We start from the raw sequence: 19,940 nt of genomic DNA, 5'->3' as shown, positions 1-19,940 counted from the left end.
CTACAAATCACAATAGCTAAAAATTTAAAATATTTAAAATCATATAAAAATTTCAACAACTTCTCAAATTTCATAATATGACATAAATTAAAATTTAAAAAAATATATATATTGGGCCCCGTGCTGGCACGGGGTCCTATATCTAGTATATATATAGACACACACAAAAAAAAAAAAAAAACTATGCAAAGCAGACCAATATGAAGATTTAATGGTAACCAATAGGAGCAGCTGCCTCCTGCAATTTCTTTCCTTGATAATGGATATCCTGAATAGCATGAGCAATAACTAAATCAGTTGCATTAATAACTTTTGCACACAATGCAAACCGTAGATAAAATTGCCAGCTCAAAATGTGGAAATTTGCAATGATGATTAAGATTGATCTACGAAAACAGAAGATACTTACAGATGCGAAATGGTTAACATCTCTATGATGAGCTTCATCAGCACGGATGACAGTAATAACATCCTTTAGAGTTGCATCCTTAGGCAGTCTCCAGTAGTCAATTGCTATTGCAGGAGCAGGAACATTTTCAATTTCACCACGATCAATATCATTAAGATACAACGTATAAGAGTGTATTGCCTCCTCTTCCAGATAACCGACAACTCTGTGTGCAAGCTTGGGGGACAGCAAGTAAAGCACAAAGTAAAAATTGAAAAAGACTCCCTGCACAGCAATAACTAACAACCTCTCGTACCATTTAGGTTGTACTAGCTCCACCATAGTCATCAGATGCATTCTCTCATTCTCAGCTTCTTCAAGTAATGCTTTTATCCAACCACCACTTTGCTCGAACTTGCGCAACGACCTCAGATGTAACAGCATACCTCCCACCATTCCAGGTACACCTGCCACTGTTTCCAACATCATTGCACGACAACCATATTTTTTCTGCGATAGAAATCAGAGATTAGAATCAATGGTGACAAGAATGTATTTTATATAAAAACAACTCAAGGATTAATGTTGTAGTGTCAGCGGTAGAGGAGTTTTTCTGTTTACACATAACTGTTGTGATTTTGGCATGTGTTTCCTCTCGCTAAAAGATGTATCACTAGGGAAGGATGATGTAAAAGATGTCATCACATACGTTGATCACTTTGGTTACATTTATGAAGAAACCGAAGAACTAGCAGAAACAGAATCCATTTCTTAGCATTTCTATTCACCAAAAAAATTGCGGGTACAAGCTGTTGAGTAGTATGAACCTCATGGCAAAATCGAGACCAAGAAGACATAGGAGAGCATGGTTTCTAAAGAAATAATACAAAATAGCCATTTAAATTTGATTGGACAACATATTCCCTGCAAAGGTGAGTGGAAAGCAAACCTTAAAAAATAAATCTGTTGGAATCCTGAGAAGTTTCACCGTCCAATAAGCAACCTTATCAAGGAATGTCTTGGGCACATGGTGCTTGCTTAGATCGATCGACAAGTCAGCCTGATATGTCTCCCATGGCTACAAGCGGTAACAGAAAATATATATAAATTAATAAAAGAAAAAATTTCCTTTTTCTTTTTGAGCAAGTAAAAAAAGACCTCTTAAACCAGGGACAAAGAAAAAAAGAAAAGATCACAAGAAAGTTTCAATTAACATGTGCAAGATTCCCTAAATAATCTCCATTTAAAGATCAGAATAGACAAAAGAAGAATGAAACAGCTCCAGCTACAACAGTGATGTACTACTACTGAAACGTCACCCAACATTGAAATCTTAATAAGATTATCTTACTCCAACCCTCAAAGAGTAAATAATATCAGAAGCCCACAAATTTAGCTGCTAGGTTTTGGGATTGAGGTAGACTGAAGGTCCATTTTTATCCTGGTATCAAGAGTCACACAAGTCACAACTCTTAGTTTACCGATGTTAGGCCCCAAGTTATATTGTCCATACTCCAAATGTCTAGTCTTGGCTGTGCGGGTGTTCGATGTCTATTAAAGAATAACAAAAGTCACACATCAGTGGTTAATGAAATGAGTGGACTCCTTATAAGGCTTGGAAAATCCTCCTCCTTTTGAGCTAGCTTTTGGGGTGTGAGTTAGGCCTAAAACCTAATTTAACAATGTCCATATCGACTATGTAGTGTCAGTGTGTCACCAACCAGTGATGCATTCCACCAAGACATAAACCAGTAATTGAAACAGAGTAAACAGACATGAAAAGCAGGCAGAAAGAAAGCAGTAGTCATCCAGCTTTACTACCAGGAAATTAAAGCTCTATCTAGAAGAACCTCCGAATTATTGCCTGTTATGTGTACCCATACTGATAAAATAATTCACATACCATGAAGCAGTTCCAAGGCCACACGGAGCCATCTTCTTTCGTAATTTTTGGCCTGGAGACTCCCCAATAGCTGGAAAGAGCTACTTTGTCTTCCGCTTCTATTTTCTCCACAGAATCACCACTCAATTTCTCGTCCTCCTTCCTCACCGCAGAGGACGTCGTTGAATTCTTCGATGGCGGTTCACTAGTGGAGCACATCATCCTCCACCACTGACCAGAGAATCTCAGCCTCTGGCTACTCATCATCACAACTGACTCACTATTCGGCTTATGAACTTCTCTGAACACTACCGCCGCCGCCGCAGACACAGACGATATGGAACGGTTACAGGTACCGCCAGAAACTAACCGCCTCATAACCGACCTCACCAGCAACTGATTCATCTTTCCGATAATCAAAGCTGTGATACACCGAAACTGGAAGTGTGATTATTTGTTTAGTGATAAAAGAAGCGGTTAACTCGGAGACACTCCTAGAGCAGAGCATGGTAAAGGTGTCCGTTAGACTTCAACTGGGAGGTTAAAATTGTCAGACAAGTACAAATCTGTATGCAAAAGCGAACGTGGACCTTTACGTGGCGGTAATGAATGACTCCGAGGAAAGAAACGTTGAGTAATCATCACATTGGATTTTGTCATGCCCTCAATTTATTAGTATTTATTTTAATCTGTTTTTTATTTTTTATTAGTGGATTAACGTGTTTGGATAATATAAAAAAATATTTTAAATAAAAATAAAATGAGGATTTGAACCTTAAATGACGAAATCTTTAGATTTTACCTTTTACTTTGACGTAGTCATTTTGATAGTGGAAATAGTTACTTCAGTCCAAAATACAATTCATGGAATTAGGTTAGGTAGGACCATGTAAATATGAAAAATATAATAAAACCGGAAAAAAGCAGTGAACCGGAAGAAACTGAAAGTGGAGAACCGGACGGTTCTCTATTTGGGCCACGCGTCAACAAGTCATGTTGCTACTTGAGTGCCTCAGACTCTTATTACATGTGACACATGTCAGCATATAATTGGATCTTGACATGTCCCACCACTTTACTTGACTTGACGAGCCCTCTCAAGTCTTAAATTAATTAATTGAGTTGTAAAAATCCGCAATATTCAAATCTAATCCATCATATTCACACCAAACATTCTCGGTTCTCATTTTTCATTCACATTCATCTTCTCTCTATACTCTGAAGCTCGCATCGGTCTTCTGATCAAGTCATCATCAATGGAGGATTGTGGATCAGATCCTCCTGGATTTCGATTAGGTAAAGTTAATTTGTGCCTTCCTCTTTCCGGTCACCTAATCGCTTGTTAATCTTGCAGTTCTCCGATTTTTTTCTCTATGCTTTAAGAATTAGATGACTATAGGTCACTGGTATAAACTTAGTCCACGTTGATTGAACTTTGAACCCAAATGCAGAACGGAGAGGATGTACTGACATGTGTGATGTTTTTTTTAATTGATTGAATTTACAATTAATTAAATTTCATAGATTATTGGGGAATTAGCTAGTTGTTGTTAGTTCTGAACCAATTTGGTTTGCATGGAAATGTTTTCCCTGGCGTAAGTCCGTGAATCTTTGGGCACTGGGAGTAAGTCCGTGAATCTTTAATATTATATGAATTAATATATAAAAAAAAAGGATAAAATTTCATAGAAGTTGTAGAAATATCAAGAATCAAGAAAACATAAAATAAGTGGGAATGTACATAGAATTGCTTTATCTTAAAATGTTAATCAATAATAATTGACTAAAAAATAATCAGAATTGATCATCTAAAAATTAATCAAACTTTCAAAATATTGATTATCAGTCCATAAATTAACTTGAATAAAAAGAATACAAGGAAAGAACCTACGATCAAACGCATCAAACCAAAGCAAGTGATGAAGGTTGATGTGTTTTTCAAAATTCCAATCTCGTCTCTGCAACTAAAGGATAACTGCATGCTAAGAAAAAGAAATATGCATAATAAGGGCAAAAACATGTAGAAGTCGATACCCACTACTTGAGGGTAAATAAGGGAAAGTTATTTAAAAGAGGCATAATTCTTCTTATATATATATGTCTTCAATTTAAGATGTTCTTTCTGTTGATAAGAGTTATAGAGTAAGTCTACCGTTCCAAACAAGAACTTTAAGTGAAGATTACACTAGCTAATTGTTAACCTTTTGCAAAATACTCTTGCCATAGTGGAACCAACTAGAGTGTTTTAATCTAATTGCCAATGGTTCCATAAATATGCAAGATAATTACCCACATAATTACACACAAGAGAAACCTTTTTTATTGTAGTTATGTTTCCTTTTTCAGTATGCTTTGTAATACCTTGTTAGTATTTTGTCTTGATTTGTTCATTCATGTTGTTTTCCTTTAGTGTACTAGAGGCCGGAGTCTCTTTTGCATGGTCTATTTTTTTCAAAAAACAGACTAACAATTATTAAGCATATACAATGTATAAGGCATTGGCAAGACCGTTTCAAATGTTGGTCCATAGGCTTGTCTGATTTTACATTTGAATGTTTTGAATTAAAGGTACTTCACTGAGGTTTATTATGTTGCCTGACTTGCTATAAAACTTCTTTCCGAAGTTTAACGATTGCATCTTTGAAAACATAATATGTTTATTTGTTGATTTTGAGTTGCAGACATAACACAGATATTATCAGAAGTGCAGCATCGTTGGCTGAGACCCGCTGAGATTTGTGAAATCCTGCGGAACCACAGAAAGTTCCATTTAACCCCAGAGGCTCCATTCAGACCAGTCAGTATGTCTTCTTCATTTTATCCATCTATTTTGAAACTTTTTATATTTTTTTTACTTCAGAGAAGCTATGCCACTTAGCATATCCTAACAGACACTCTACAAAAGAAAACTTTCTGGATCCTTGGTTTTGATGGAGTTTGTAAAGTTTTTGCATGTATGCCATAGCATCAATTGAGTATTCTAGTTGTAAGACTTACAGTCTCTATTTAAGCTAAATTATAGGGTATTTGAGTTTAGACAAAGCAGCAATTTCCTTCTGTATGAGGACTGAATAAGTTTCTTTTATAGTAGTTGTAAATGAAATGATTTCATTTACTAGCATGCTGCTTCTCGATCTAATAATATTGTCTTTACATTTTATTAGTTTTCAGCTTGCTCCTTGAGACCCTGATTGCTTGCTCTTTATAAATATTTTTCTATGGTCCTACGTTGTCCTGCAAAACTCTCATCTAAGTAAGGAACTAGAAGATCACCTGAGATTATTTCCATATACCATGTAGATTTTGTTTGGAAGTGACTGGAAGAATATACATTATCCACCCTGTGAGACTAGAGACCTGAATTGACTGTTGATGATTGGAGCAGTCTGTTGCAGATACTTTTATTCCCTAAAAAGGAAAAGCTAATGATTTGATTTTTCCTCTATTCATGTTTAGATGTTTGTTCTTAATGTGTTTTTTGCTCTTCAGGTGGCTCTGTTTTCCTTTTCGATAGGAAGGTACTAAGATACTTTAGGAAGGATGGGCATAATTGGAGGAAGAAGAAGGATGGGAAGACAGTGAAAGAAGCTCATGAGAAGCTGAAGGTAGGTGTTGATAGTTTGGCATAAGTGTACCATTTACTTAGCTTGGCTTGAAGAGTCTAGTTTTTGTGAGCTTAAGCTAATGAACTTTTTCATATGCTTCATCCTTTTTGTTGTAAAATCCTTCTGCAGGTTGGAAGTATTGATGTGCTACACTGCTACTATGCCCATGGAGAAGAAGATGATAATTTTCAAAGGCGTAGTTATTGGATGCTTGAACAGTGAGTATGGACCATATAGTGTGGCATCATTGTGGAAGCTCCTCCTTATTTATTTTGCATTTCTTTTGGACCTCGTCTTTACTTTTGTGTCGATTTACTTCTCATGACAAAACTAGAAGCTCAAAATAAGAAACAATAGTACTTATTGATTGGTTAAAATACCTTCATACAAGTGGTATTAAGCAAAAGTAGATTAGAGTAAAAGTACTCTGTCTATTTCATATGAGTATAGTAATTTAAGTGATTATATAAGAGTTTATAATGAACATATTACTCATTCTGTCTACTAGTCCTACAAAAAGATATAGATTAATTTATGGATTAAACTATTTGCACATTCTTGTTTATTTTCCTTCTGTGTGTTCTTCATCTCTAACCACCTCTGCTCTAAAAGTTCTTTCTTCTCACTTGATATGGTGCAGGGATCTCATGCACATAGTTTTTGTCCACTATTTGGAAGTCAAGGTTAGACTCTACCATTTTCTTTCCTTATTAGGTCGTGAATCAGTTTGGTTAATTGTTACATGTTCACGAGGGATCAAATCAAATTACTTTCTCAAAGTTAGATGTGAAAGTGCAGTTTGTGCATGATCTTCTGCATTCTTCTTATTATGTTTATTATTACTATTATTATTCTTTGTTATTTCTCCTTGACAGGGTAACAAGGTGAATGTCAGTAGCATCAGAAGCACTAAATCAGCTCACCCAAACTATCTGAATGACTGCTCATTGTCCGATTGTTTTCTTACGAGACACAAGAAACTAGCTTCAGCAAATGCTGATTCAACAAGTCTAGCAAGCACTTTAACAGAAGCACATGAAGAAGCTGAATCAGGTAATGTTCTTTGCAGTTGGTTTAATGTGGTTTCTTCAGCTGTGTTGTATAATTTTTTTACTATACTTGATTTACGTAGTTGTTTGTGCCGAGTGCTAAAGCTGTCGTTAGAGTTCTCATACTGAAATCAATTTAATGCAGAAGATAGTCACCAAGCGTGTTCTAGATTTCATTCATATCCAGACCGAGCATCTGGAATGGACAGTCATCTGGTGGAGAATAGGGATACCATCAGTAGTTCATATGGTTCACCTCAATCTTCAGGTGCCTTTACTAAGATTCTATGCAATGTTATTGCATTTTTCCATTGCTATGGTTTCTTAAGACCGTTTCAGATTCTTTATTGTTGATTTTATGCCTAAGAAATTGTAGCTATTATCGCAGTGGAGTATACACCACTTCCTGGTATAGATGGAGCTGGAAAGTGTGATCTTGGTAATTTTGAATCTGGTCCTCAAAGAACCATTGATTTGGGATCTCAGGAACCACTTTCTCAGCATTGTTCAAATGGTACTGAATCACTTTAGAACTTTTCCGGATCATTTTGAGAAATGAACTAGGGCTTTAACCAAGTTTTTTGCAGGTGAGATGGTATGCCAAGATGATTTCAAGAACAATTTGTTCGTCCATGGAAATTGGCAGGTAAGCTATTATGGTCCATTTTCTTACAAAATTACATTATATTCTTGATCAACATTACTGGTTCAACTGTTCCAAGTACAAAACCAATAACTATCCTCATTCTAATTCTCTTGAGCTTCTCTTTTGGAGAGTTGCTCCGTTGTTACATATTTGCTGGCTTCTCCAGTCAACTCTTAGGTCTTTAAATCTGTATCTAGTAAGCACTTGTAATTTTAAAATAATTGTACAGAATGACAAACTTATAATCTAAAATAAATGGAGTAGCTACTGTTTGATTTAGTTGCGCCCCCTAGCAAACGTTTGCCAGTCGCCTCTCTCCCTTCAAATTCTCTCTCGCCACTCTCCCTTTCTCACTCGCTCCCTCTGTGCTCACCTCTCTCGCTTTATACAACAGAATTGTATAAATTGCATTTCTGTTTGTATAAAGCGAGAGAAAATTGTATATACACATGCAAATACATATATATTCGTCTTATACACTTATAATTATACAATAAAAATATTCCCTTGCCCAATTCTCTTTTACCTTTCTCTCTTTCTCGTTTAATTCAAACACAGATTATACAATATAATGTAAAATTTATGTTTGTATAATGTATAATTTATATTTGTATAAAGCGAAAGAAAATTGTATATACACATGCAAATACATATATATTCGTCTTATACACTTATAATTATACAATACAAATATTCCCCAGTTCTCTTTTGCCTTTCTCTCTTTCTCGTTTTATACAAACACAGATTATACAAATATAATGTATAATTTATGTTTGTATAAAGTGAAAGAGAGAGCGATTTTTGATATACAAATATTTTTGTCAACGATTTATACAAACGAGAGGCTAACAACAATTTATACAAATGGTCTGTCAGTGAAATTATAGAAATCTGAAGAGGAGCCAACGAATTATACAATTGCTTCTTTTGTATATATGTATAGCGAAATAGACATAGCTTTCAATTGTATATGTATAGCGAATTATACATATATATGTTTGCTATGGAGCGCAATTATGCAAACTTTGCTATAATATACAAATATGATTTTTTTGTTTGCTATATGTGAAAGTTGTTTAAAAACTAGAAGAAACTTTCCAAGATTCTTATACATCCACTTTTTAATTAAATTTTTTTAACGAAGATTCTCTATTTTCCTTTTCTTGCGGCAAATAAATACCTTGTCAGACAATTTAAGGATGTATTCATGTGCATGTGTCTCTGTGACTCCAGTCTTTTACTTAGAGTCAAAATTTGGAGATAAATTTATTTTATCCTCTCCTCTTTGGCCTTGGATTTCATCCTTTTCTATACGAGGCTTCCTTGTTCTTGAATGCTTATGTGCTGAACCTTGCTTTATTTTATCAGTATTCTTTTGGACAATCTCCGTTGCAGTTTCATGGACAAAATGTCAATCAGGATTTGATTGCAGATTCGAGCTATGATTTGGGACTACCTTCGGATCTACTTACCGTTAAGGGGCTATCATACTTGTGCCCTGATGAGCAAGAAGAGCAACTAACACAATTGAATCTTCAATTTCTGAAGTCACATGTGGAAGTTCAAGGTGGCATCAATCAAGAGAGTTCTATGGATATGCTAGAGCTTGGAGACTATTCTATGATCAAACAGCCTCATTTGAGCAGTGTAAAAATGGAAGAAGGCCTGAAAAAAGTTGACAGCTTCTCCCGATGGGTTGCAAAAGAGCTTGAGGATGTTGAGGAGTTGCATATGCAGCCAAGTAATCAAATGTCATGGAATGTTATAGATACTGAGGAAGATGGTTCCTGTCTGCCAAGCCAGTTGCATGTGGATTCAGATTCACTGAATCTCTCACTCTCCCAGGAGCAGGTTTTCAGCATCATTGATTTTTCACCTAATTGGGCTTATTCAAACTTGGAAACGAAAGTAAGCATTTGGCTTTTATGTTCTCTAGCTTGAGTGCTAGATGCACTGCTTGCATCGCCTGTTGTCTGAAATCTCTATTTGCAGTAGTTTCATGAGTTAGTGTCTGCTTTTTCTATCAAATGCAATTACCTTTCTTGACCTTGCTGCAGACTGGTTGATTGGCAGCAAGCTTTCCACAATCATGCAACTAATTATTCTATAGCCTAGATTGTGCATAATCTCACTATTTTAGCTAATACTTGCTGAAAGATATTAGATGAAATTTTAAAGTTGTCTGATTTTTGATACACAAAGCAGGTATTGATTACTGGAAGATTTCTTAAGAGTGAAGGCGACCTGGTAGCATACAAGTGGTCATGTATGTTTGGGGAAGTAGAGGTTCCTGCAGAGGTTTTAGCAGATGGGGTGCTTCGTTGTCATGCTCCCCCACACAAACCAGGAATACTCCCTTTTTACGTGACATGTTCTAATAGATTGGCTTGTAGTGAAGTCAGAGAATTTGAATACAGATTTGGACCTTATCAGGAAGTTGGTGCTGCCGATGTTTCTATGACTGAGAAGCATCTCCTTGAACGAATTGAAAATTTATTGTTGTTGGGACCAGTTAGTAGTTGTCACAGTTCTGATAGCATGGAGGATTCTAAGGAGAAACAAAGTACAGTTAATAAAATCATCTCTATGATGGAGGAAGAGAATCAGCAGATAATAGAGAGAGCATCATACTGTGATACATCCCAATGCAGGGTGAAAGAGGATCTATATTTTGAAAGAAAGCTGAAACAGAATTTTTATGCATGGCTGGTTCACCAAGTTACTGATGATGTCAGAGGGCGAACTCTTCTTGATGGTGAAGGCCAAGGTGTACTTCATTTGGTAGCTGCACTTGGTTATGATTGGGCCTTCAAGCCAATTTTAGCATCAGGGGTAAGTGTAGATTTTCGTGACATGAATGGATGGACTGCACTTCATTGGGCCGCATTCTATGGAAGGTAAATACTTCATAGACTGATTTATCATTTCTGCATTTATGCTTCACTTAACAAGTCGGTGGCCCATTCTTACTGTCCTGTGACTTCTCTTTTAGGATTCATGACTGATTTTCTTTATTTAAGAAAAAGACACCAATAGCCGATAGAAATTGCCTAAACTCTGTTGAGATCCAAGCACTGTTGGATTTGTTATTGTTGTTATCTTAGTGTTCAAACACGCAAAAAAAGAATTAAAAAAGCTATGTTAAACAATTAAAGCGAACATCAATAGTCCCTCGTTTCCTTTTGTTTGTACTAATCCCAAGCAATGTACAGACAGCTTTTTACCAGATAATGTTGGGCCAGCTAGCATTAACATAAAATCTCCAAGGTATTACAATGGGATTCAATATCACTTGGCTCTTAACAAAAGTTTCATGCGCTAAATATTTTGCTAAACTTTTGGTACATCCTACCCTTACTTCTGGCTTATTTCACCTTATGGGAGTAATGCTTTTATAATGTTTCATTAGTTCATAAGATATGATATCCAGCTTCATTGAGAATCTGAGATTCACATATAAGAGATTTTCACTTACATACGCGAGTCTAGGTCCAGCCTCGCTTGCATTCAGTTATCAATGGGGATTTCTACTCTTCTGTTTACATGCGCAAGCTTCATATCATTGTAGTTGTTGGTTCGAACCAAAAATTTCACATTCCATATTGTTACATTTTTTATTTTCTGGGATTTGAACTTGAGACCCCATGGTCTCAGGCCACACCCTTGGGTGAATGTTCCATCTTATTACATGCATAAACAGTCATACATATAGATGTAGTATGGAGAGCTTTGTGATTACTGGTGGGCTGATGGCATGTCAATCAAAACTGATTCTCTTCAATACATTCTGATATAGCTGTAGAGAAGAGAAAGTCACAAGGATCTATTCTATCTCTGCTATTGACAGATAAAAAAGCTGGAAGCAAATTCAAGTCTAAAGACTTAGTCATTTTTACTTTCATTTTATCCCCATTGACATTAGTAATCTTATTACGTAGTGCAATCATCATTCAAAGTCCATTGGAACGAGCAGCTTGCTAATGGGTTTTTATCTTGCAGGGAGAAGACTGTTGTTAGTCTTGTCTCTTTAGGTGCATCTCCTGGAGCTTTGACAGACCCATCTGCTGAATTTCCTTTGGGTAGAACCCCTGCTGATTTGGCATCTGCCAATGGACACAAGGGAATATCTGGATTCCTTGCTGAATCTTCTTTGACTGCTCACCTTTCTAAGCTTACTGTGACTGATGCAAAGGAAGAACTTGCTTCAGAAGTTTGTGAAGCAAAAGTTGGAGAAACAGTTACAGAGCGTGTGGCTGTTTCAACTACTGAAAATGATGTGCCAGATTTACTTTCACTCAAGGATTCTCTGGCTGCTATACGCAATGCTACTCAAGCAGCTGCTCGGATACATCAAATTTTCAGGGTTCAGTCATTTCAGAGGAAGCAAATTATTGAGCAGTGTGACAATGAGTTATCATCTGATGAGAATGCTATTTCTATTGTAGCTTCTAGAGCTTATAAGTTGGGGAAAAACAATGGTATAGCTCATGCAGCTGCCATTCAAATCCAGAAAAAGTTCCGTGGCTGGAATAAGAGAAAAGAGTTCCTTTTAATTCGACAAAAAATTGTTAAAATTCAGGTGCATTGCTTCTTTCAGATAACGAGTATTGTTATACACTTGGCGTCTAGTTACATATGTTTTTGTTGATGCGGAGTATCTTGCCTTTAAGTTGTTTTACCAACTTCCACATGCAAAAATTTATTCACGAGCCAGGGTGTGTCGCTATGGAAGCTGTGCTAATCATATTTTCATTTATGGGTCCTTGTCCTTCAGCCAATTCGTTATGTTTGACCTATTGTTTTAAAGTTCCCCTTTTTATATAGCTCAACATCTGTAGTCATATTCTTTCTTTATGCTGACATTTTACTGTTCTTTGTGAAGGCTCATATAAGGGGGCATCAAGTGAGGAAGAAATATAAGCCAATTATCTGGTCGGTAGGAATTCTAGAGAAAGTGATACTGAGGTGGAGACGTAAAAGAAGTGGTTTGAGGGGATTTAGATCAGAGACGGTCATGAATAAGCCAAGCACACAAGAGGACTCATTGCCAGAAGATGATTATGATTTTCTGAAGGAAGGAAGAAAACAGACTGAAGTCAGGATGCAAAAAGCCCTTGCTAGGGTGAAGTCCATGACTCAATATCCTGAGGGTCGTGCTCAATATCGTAGGCTGCTTACTGCTGCTGAAGGACTTCGTGAAGTGAAGGTATAACAATGAATGTATCCAAGAAAGTGTGTTGCAATATGATTTCTATTTTCAAGTATTATTAAAATAACAACTGCTCTTTTACCCATGCCTGGCATGCACATTTATGCATCTACTTAATGAGTTTATCTATGGGTTTGCTCTCGAGTTGCAAAACATGAATTATGGGTTAAATCTAGGTTGCTAGATCAAAAGTTGACTGAGCTTTTGTAGGGCAAAAACTTGGAAAAGGGCTGCTTCCGGAGAAAAGTAGATGAAAAAAGTAAAATAGGATGCTAATCTCGTTGTGGAGTGTCTTAATCTGTTTTTAGGTTGATACTTCTTTACTCGTTGAGTTTCATTAGTCATTCTGGCCTGGTTAATTTTTCATGACCAAATGCAACTATGAATGCAATTTCGAATCACTCTTTTAAAAGCTAGCTGCCTAGTTAACTTGATTAGTTGGAATATTTGTCTCCTGTAAATAACGTTGATACTTTTCTGGATTTTGTTGGCTCTTTGACTCTACCTTAGGACTTTGTACTGGAGCTAACGCTCTGTTACACTTTTGCTGATGGCATCAACCTGATTCTCTTTAATGAAATCTATTTACTTCATCAAAAAACGAAGTCTTAGCCTTAGATATCCTCTTATGACACTTGCTGAATATGAAAGCAGATAAATTTGTGTATGACAGATCTGTGTTGCAGAGAGATGTTTTTGTTAGTTACATAGTTGGATTAGTGTACCTTGACTTTCTGACTGTAGTTTGGTGGGTTGATTATTTCAAATTATTGATATCATTAAACTGAACATGTGTGAATCCTCAATTATGCATCTGAATGTGAATTTGTCACCATTTATCTTGTTACAACTGTAGAGTCTAGGAAATGACAGGCAAATTCTATTGGGTTATAGTTGTTGGATGTACCTTGATCTTGATGATGACCTTTGGCCCATGTTATGTTGAATCTAAATTTCAGCTGCCTAACTGGACTCGTATCTTTGATTAGCTTTTGGTGTCATTTGCTTTTTCTTTACACCTTTCTTTTTTTTCTTCACTTCCAGCAGGATGGTCCAATTCAAATCCCAGAGATCCCAGAAGATATCATCTACCCTGAAGAGGAGTTGTTTGATGTTGATAGTCTGTTGGATGATGATACTTTCATGTCTATAGCATTTGAATAAAGCTTCTTGTTTTTTTGCCTTGATTAGCCAATTAATAGTTGATTCATTGTATATACATAGAACGTAGTAACTAATTCTGCACCATGAAGTTACTTGAGGGGAAACTCAATTTGCTCTAGATTCTTATAATTATTGTAAACATAAAAGAAATGCTAATATGTGCAGCCATCAATATTCACCAAAGTTTCTATTTCCCAGTCAATTTTCATTTCTGGAAAGTTTGCCATTTCTATCAATTTATACAATTTTAGCGAGTGCCAAGTGTTAAAACTTTTTAGAGATTCTAGCCGCAGGTCTGCTGCAGCAATAGCTTTGTATTTATCTGCTACATTTAGTATCGCACCAATTTTGTAAGGTCAGAATGTTGATAATAAGGTCACCCCATTTACATATTTAGAGAACTGGTCGTCGAATATCTGATTGTTGGCATGGTTTCGAGAAAAATATCCTTCAGCATACGTACGATGAAGTGTTGGAAATGCATCTTGTGTTATACAGAAGATTTTCAGTTCATAGCTTATCAAGCAATCCAGTTACACTTTCTAGTTTCTACTGGAGTTGAGAAGTTTATGAAAACTTTCATCTAAGATGGTCAGCATAGATAAGAGCCAAGTGGGTTCACATGATATTAAAAACACGAATCAAGTAATAGAATCGAAGGAAAACGTGTTACATTAACTTTAAACACGCATGGTTGTAAAAAAAAGGAAAATAATAAAAACTTATTAGAATCAAAGAGAAGTGTGTTTAATTCACTTTATACTAGCATAGTACGAGAAGAAAGAATCGATAATTAGAGTAGAAGAGAAGTGTGTTAGATTAACTCTATACAGGCATTGTTGTAAGAAAGAAAAGGAATAATTAAGTCAAAACAAAACAACACTGAAGCAGTGTTTTTCAGATTGAAATTACACAAAGGAGAAACTTGACTTATTCCTGCTTTCCGGGTTCTGCCAATGGAGTTCACTGGAAGTTGATGCAGTTACATAGCTAGTAATACAGTATCAACATCTCATTAAAGTTTCTATACCAAGATTTACATCTCTTTATTGTTAAAACAAGTCAAAACACTTGCAACCCCTTGTGTGTTGAACACTGAACTCGTAAACATTCGTTAAGCCGGTCCAATGAACCATGAAAGCTAAACACGACAAAAGTTGAGCAGACACATACGCAATAGTTAGGTCTCAACATGTGAGTACTATTTTCAGCTCTTGCTTGCTGCAAGGCTCTCATAAAAGAGGATATAGCCATGATCTGTATTGCTGGAGTACTCTTGAGCTGAGCCAAAAAAGGTCTGAACAGCAGACTCATCAATGATCTCCGCGTTCTCATCATCAAAGAACAACCAGTGGTTGTGGCTTTTCACAAGACTAACATAATGCCCATGGTTTGGCCCACTTCCGACATGAACCACAACAGCAAATAGAGAATACTCAGAATCTGTGTTTTCAGTGGTGTTGCTGAGTTTTAGCTCCAGAGGAAACACAACGCGGTAAGACAATTTTTTGTATCGACCTAGTTGTTCCATATACTTGAAGCGCTTCAAATGAATGACCAGGATGTGTGGAGGTTTCTTTATCTTCATCCGTTTTTGTGCTTCTTGCAAGCTGAATTCACAAAAAGAAAGTAAATTTCTCCACCATAATTGTTTAAAAAGGTAAAGGTGAAGGCACTTACCTACAACACTTGTCACAGAAAAATTTGTCCTCTGCATTGAGGGTCTCTGTAGAACTGAAATTTTTTAGGCAGCTTGTAATTGAACTGTTTTGTTCAATATCAAGGCTCAAATCAAAAAATGTCTCATCCCTAGCTGTGACTGTCTCACACCTCAAACATCTTGTTTCATTGGTTAATATACCCTGCATTTCATATAAAAAAGGAAATCAGTTAAGCAGCCACTATCTCTAGATAGTAGTACACCATTTGCGAAGTCCTAGGATCCAAAATTTGCATCACAAGTGGAGTGAAGCAAGCACCTATAATTTAAACATATATGAATTTGTCTACTGATAGAATCCATGAGCATCAGATAGAAATTCAGAAGACCAATATAGGACCTTGACTCTAATCTTTTCAAACAGTACGTACACATTTCACTGATAGAATTTTTAGAGAACTTCACATTTTCCTCCTAGTCCTGCTCCAAGCACCTCCTCTGAGATACAAATCCAAAAATACCCAACATGGAACAAACCATGACTTTTTTCCTTTCAAATAGAAGTATAAAAGAAGTTTATTGACAGAAATTTAAGAGAGATCCTTGATTTCTCCATTCACTACCTCCTGTGAAGCTGCAATGCAGATGCTAAAACTGACATCCTCAAATTATATATAGACAAAAAGAAGGATAAAATCCTAAACAAAGTTAGATAATTTACCTGAAAATTTTTGTGCACCCAGGTAACAAGCGGCTCCTTCTTAACGCCATTCGCATGACCATTACATGTTCCATTTGAGACTTTTTCAGGAGAACTTGCTGCTAAACTTTTTGCTGCGTGTGACTCTTTCTCCAAGATATCAACGAGTTCATTCAACAAGAAGTTCAAAAACTCATGGGCATCCTGAGAAAAAGCATGACCAAAAATCAACTTTATTAAAACCTAGATAAAGTAGGAATTGATTTTGTATGTAATTGTCCTAATGATTCTGGATAGCAATGGAGTAGAAATCGTATCATCAGAATGATTGAACACTTTGCTGCCTAAACCATTTTTCATAGTAGTAAAACCCTTCAGCGTTAAAAAGAATGTTAACTTACCCCTCCGTAATTTTAACTGATATCTCTAACCATCAACGGTAACATAGGACTTACAACTAAGTTCCTTCCTAACTATATCTTTCTTCTCCTCCTCGTTATCATTACCCGTGCCATTAGGCACACAAGCATCGTGACACTAACTCTTCTCTTTCATCCTCATATTTGTTCTTCTCCTCTAGCAACCACCCACACATAAAACCCTAGTGAAGCTTGTTTTCCACCTCTATATAAATGATCAGATAAAGAATGTAATAACTTAACAATAAAGATATGGCGTGGTTTCAGCAGGTAAAGCACAATTTGGGTAAGCAGGAAGGTAAAAACTTCTCTACCCTGTCGTGAAACCAGTTTAAAAACACTAAGCACGTAACCCACAAGAAAATACATTCTATAAAGGAATACAGGTCACAGAAGCTTGAAGATGCTCCGGGCTAAATGATAGATGCAGTATAACATCAATGTAACTCAAATGGTTCATGACTTCTATAAAGCACATAAATGAACTTAGGATCGATATAAGATGTTTCTCTTTTTATTTTTAATCAACGAAACGTATGAGAGGTTTCTCATTTTAAACTGATCTTAGGACTAATTATGCATCTAAAGTAAAAGTGAGCATGGCACATCTCCCAGTTTGGAAATTTTTAGGGTATTCTCTTTCTTGTTTCAGATAATCCTTCTTTCATTCTTCTTATTTTCTTTTAAACAGGTCTCTTGCTATAGGTCACCACTGTGAAGTTATCTTAAAAGATAGTGATGGCTCATTCAAGATTCGCTTGAAGCCTACAAGAACGTCATGGTTAGAAAAACTGATCAAGAAGTGACTTGTTCCTTCATGATCTAACAAAAAAATGATTCTTGCATTAGACGTTGAATGGTTTCCACCAAATAGCAAGCATACATAAATGTATAGAAAAGCACGTACCTGATGCATGTAACCTCGGAAAAGTTCATTTTGCTTCCTGACTCTTTGTACAAAGCGCCTTGGAGCTATAACACCTGTTTTCTTCTTCTGTGAACTTATCTGCACGATAAAAACAACCAGATTTATGTGCCTACAATTCTCAACGAGCATAGATTAAAACAAATGCTATTTTCATTGTAGAAATTTTGTTTCCTGATGAAAACTCTTGAATAATCATTGTTCAACAGAAAATTTAACTCGTACACACCAAAGAAGAGACTGCCTGGTTGAAGGTAAAAAATTCCTAGTTATGGCAAAACCGATTAACAGCACATCCTCATTTTCAGGTCTGAATTAGCTAAAACTCTTCTATATAGCAACATAACCAAGAGAGAGAGAAATAAAAGTTCAAGGACGGGAGTTTGGAAGAGAAAGTTTGAAGTTCTTATATATTTCTTACGCTATCATGTTGTCTTTGTTTTCTTACTTACCTAGAACTTTGGAATTTGGTTCGACTCATCAGTTAAACAAGCACCATCATCCTAGCTCAGCCAATAATAGTGTTTTTGCCTTCTCAATTGAGAAAAGTAAAAATCTTATGCTAATGTCCTCACTCAATTGAATTTCCTCTGACCAAAATAAGACAATTTTGGAATATGCTTGCTGAACATACTGAACTAGCACTTGATTGGAATTAAGTCGACAATTGTCGGAGTTCTTCTGCTTATTTATCATCCTTTTACACTTTCTCGATTGAATGACACAGAGATAGCTATAGCATTTAAGGCTAGACTTGCCAAATTCCTCAATTAAGCATGCCACATGGAGGACACCAAACGTTTTTCTAGAATTACTTTTATCAAGTAAGGTAATTACATTACTGAGAATTATTAAATTCACGTTCAACGTAGCAGAATACTCAAACATTCAAAACACCATTCATTAGATAGAAAGCCCACACATTCAGATTGAATCTGCTACCTGTGAAAACAATTCAGCCAAACAAGTTAAGAGATTCTCCTCAGCTTCTGGAGGACTTTTATTATTTGCATAATACTCTAGCAGTTGCTCGCGGAAGGGGACACAAAAGTATAAGGCCTGTATCAAAAGAGATAAAGGAACAATCAATAATCACATCGGATGCAACAATCACTGCTCAAATGAAGTGTCGTATTACGCACGACTCACGAGTGTACTGGACTTTGATTTACCTAAGGACGAATTTCATCTTTGAAATACTAATCAAAACATCAAATTGCAAAACTAAGCATCTAAATAATCCGCATAAAAAAAGGGTAAATCGATCTAATAGAAACAGCAACACAACTAGATAACCTCCATCTTTAACTAGCTAGGAATCCAAACTAAACGAATTCATCTTTTAAATTATTAAAACCATCGGAATGAAATAAGTCCAACTAGGTGGGGATCATCGTTATTGTAGAAATCTCAGCTAAACCCAGATTTTATGAATTAAAATTATTTTGACCCACAACGCCCATCAAATGAAAAAAGAAAAGAATCAAGAATCCCAAGATTAAAGAAGAAGAAAGTATGGAAAAGAGTATTAAACCTGCAAGACGCTGTTGCAATAACAAGTGTTGCCGAAATTTTCGAGACCAAAGTATCGTTCACCTTCGGGAAACTGGTCTCCGAGGGCTTTCTCGAGCTTGGAACCCGTTGCACCCATGAGACCATCAACCAAATACCAGTACTCCTCTATTCTGCTTTTATGATTCTTTCGGTCTTCAAATTCAGTAAATCTTCATCACTCACAAATTGGGTAAGACTATTTATAGAGGAAGAAATGGAGGTGACATTGAATTTTGGATTGTGTTTGGGCTGAATGTGTCATTCATCTCAAAGGCGTGCTTATAGAGGCGGTGCCATCTGGGCTCTATTTTCTCTCTCCACCTTTGACCCAACCTTATGCTTCTAGTAACTACTAGATAAGGGTGGCCGTGCAAGGCACGGGCAATATTTGAGAGCAAAAAAAAGTGTGAAAATAAAGAAATATTAATTAGCCCTACGTGGCCATTTTTGATTGGTTTGGTAGCATTTGAGAGCAAAAAAAAAGTGCTAAAAGAAAGAAATATTAATTAGCCCTACGTGGCCATTTTTGATAGGTTTGGTAGTGTTGGTAGGAGCTCTTTTAAGGAAGGAAATGACGGGAATACCCTTGGTAGTCCAAGGGAACCACCACTTATATAGTATGAGATGAAAAAAGCGCTAAAAGAAAGAAATATTAATTAGCCGTACGTGGCCATTTTTGATAGGTTTGGTAGTGTTGGTAGGAGCTCTTTTAAGGAAGGAAATGACGGGAATACCCTTG

At 36.2% G+C, this 19,940-nt stretch overlaps 3 protein-coding genes across 7 annotated transcripts; 1 reads left to right on the top strand and 2 right to left on the bottom strand.

Moving 5' to 3' along the window:
- Positions 1-178: 178 nt before the first annotated feature.
- LOC125875743 (ubiquinol oxidase, mitochondrial) lies at positions 179-3,009 on the bottom strand. Its single transcript, XM_049556777.1, has 4 exons — positions 2,292-3,009; positions 1,338-1,466; positions 410-898; positions 179-268 (listed from the first exon to the last, which is right to left on the bottom strand). Exons 1-4 carry the CDS (start codon positions 2,673-2,675, stop codon positions 209-211), a joined length of 1,062 nt encoding a protein of 353 aa, XP_049412734.1. The 5' UTR covers positions 2,676-3,009; the 3' UTR covers positions 179-208.
- A 386-nt stretch (positions 3,010-3,395) lies between these two features.
- LOC125866307 (calmodulin-binding transcription activator 2) lies at positions 3,396-14,138 on the top strand. 5 transcript variants are annotated; one of them, XM_049546650.1, is made up of 14 exons: positions 3,396-3,566; positions 4,952-5,071; positions 5,760-5,875; positions 6,005-6,093; positions 6,516-6,558; positions 6,751-6,928; positions 7,070-7,192; positions 7,313-7,438; positions 7,512-7,570; positions 8,939-9,478; positions 9,776-10,467; positions 11,570-12,149; positions 12,453-12,776; positions 13,824-14,138. In XM_049546650.1, the coding sequence occupies exons 1-14, from the start codon at positions 3,527-3,529 to the stop codon at positions 13,941-13,943; spliced, it is 3,150 nt and encodes a 1,049-aa protein (XP_049402607.1). In that variant the 5' UTR covers positions 3,396-3,526; the 3' UTR covers positions 13,944-14,138. The 5 variants fall into 5 exon arrangements, with proteins under 5 accessions (XP_049402607.1, XP_049402631.1, XP_049402622.1 ...); XM_049546674.1 differs by having other exon boundaries at positions 3,402-3,566; positions 8,990-9,478; XM_049546665.1 differs by having other exon boundaries at positions 3,402-3,566; positions 8,966-9,478.
- Positions 14,139-14,714: 576 nt separating this feature from the next.
- LOC125874648 (ubiquitin carboxyl-terminal hydrolase 3-like) lies at positions 14,715-19,528 on the bottom strand. Its single transcript, XM_049555628.1, has 6 exons — positions 19,182-19,528; positions 18,590-18,706; positions 17,630-17,728; positions 16,325-16,507; positions 15,624-15,805; positions 14,715-15,553 (listed from the first exon to the last, which is right to left on the bottom strand). Exons 1-6 carry the CDS (start codon positions 19,296-19,298, stop codon positions 15,151-15,153), a joined length of 1,101 nt encoding a protein of 366 aa, XP_049411585.1. The 5' UTR covers positions 19,299-19,528; the 3' UTR covers positions 14,715-15,150.
- Between the last annotated feature and the right edge of the window lie 412 nt (positions 19,529-19,940).

This window comes from Solanum stenotomum, chromosome 1, assembly GCF_019186545.1.
Source record: "Solanum stenotomum isolate F172 chromosome 1, ASM1918654v1, whole genome shotgun sequence".
NCBI lineage: Eukaryota > Viridiplantae > Streptophyta > Magnoliopsida > Solanales > Solanaceae > Solanum > Solanum stenotomum.
Note: the sequence above shows the minus strand (reverse complement) of the source record. Positions and strands in the feature narration are given on the sequence as shown.

What these genes read in the sequence shown, in the direction of transcription:
- LOC125866307 (XM_049546650.1), top strand. Translation starts at nt 3,527, where the DNA reads ATGGAGGATTGTGGATCAGATCCTCCTGGATTTCGATTAG. An exon ending in GGCTCCATTCAGACCAGTCA is followed by an intron (nt 5,072 to 5,759) that starts GTATGTCTTCTT and finishes TTTGCTCTTCAG; the next exon opens with GTGGCTCTGTTTTCCTTTTC. An exon ending in TCGTCCATGGAAATTGGCAG is followed by an intron (nt 7,571 to 8,938) that starts GTAAGCTATTAT and finishes TTATTTTATCAG; the next exon opens with TATTCTTTTGGACAATCTCC.
- LOC125874648 (XM_049555628.1), bottom strand. Translation starts at nt 19,298, where the DNA reads ATGGGTGCAACGGGTTCCAAGCTCGAGAAAGCCCTCGGAGACCAGTTT. An exon ending in ATTGCAACAGCGTCTTGCAG is followed by an intron (nt 18,707 to 19,181) that starts GTTTAATACTCT and finishes CTTTTGATACAG; the next exon opens with GCCTTATACTTTTGTGTCCC. An exon ending in GGGTGCACAAAAATTTTCAG is followed by an intron (nt 15,806 to 16,324) that starts GTAAATTATCTA and finishes TATGAAATGCAG; the next exon opens with GGTATATTAACCAATGAAAC.
- LOC125875743 (XM_049556777.1), bottom strand. Translation starts at nt 2,675, where the DNA reads ATGAATCAGTTGCTGGTGAGGTCGGTTATGAGGCGGTTAGTTTCTGGC. An exon ending in CAACAGATTTATTTTTTAAG is followed by an intron (nt 899 to 1,337) that starts GTTTGCTTTCCA and finishes TTTCTATCGCAG; the next exon opens with AAAAAATATGGTTGTCGTGC. An exon ending in ATGTTAACCATTTCGCATCT is followed by an intron (nt 269 to 409) that starts GTAAGTATCTTC and finishes CATGCTATTCAG; the next exon opens with GATATCCATTATCAAGGAAA.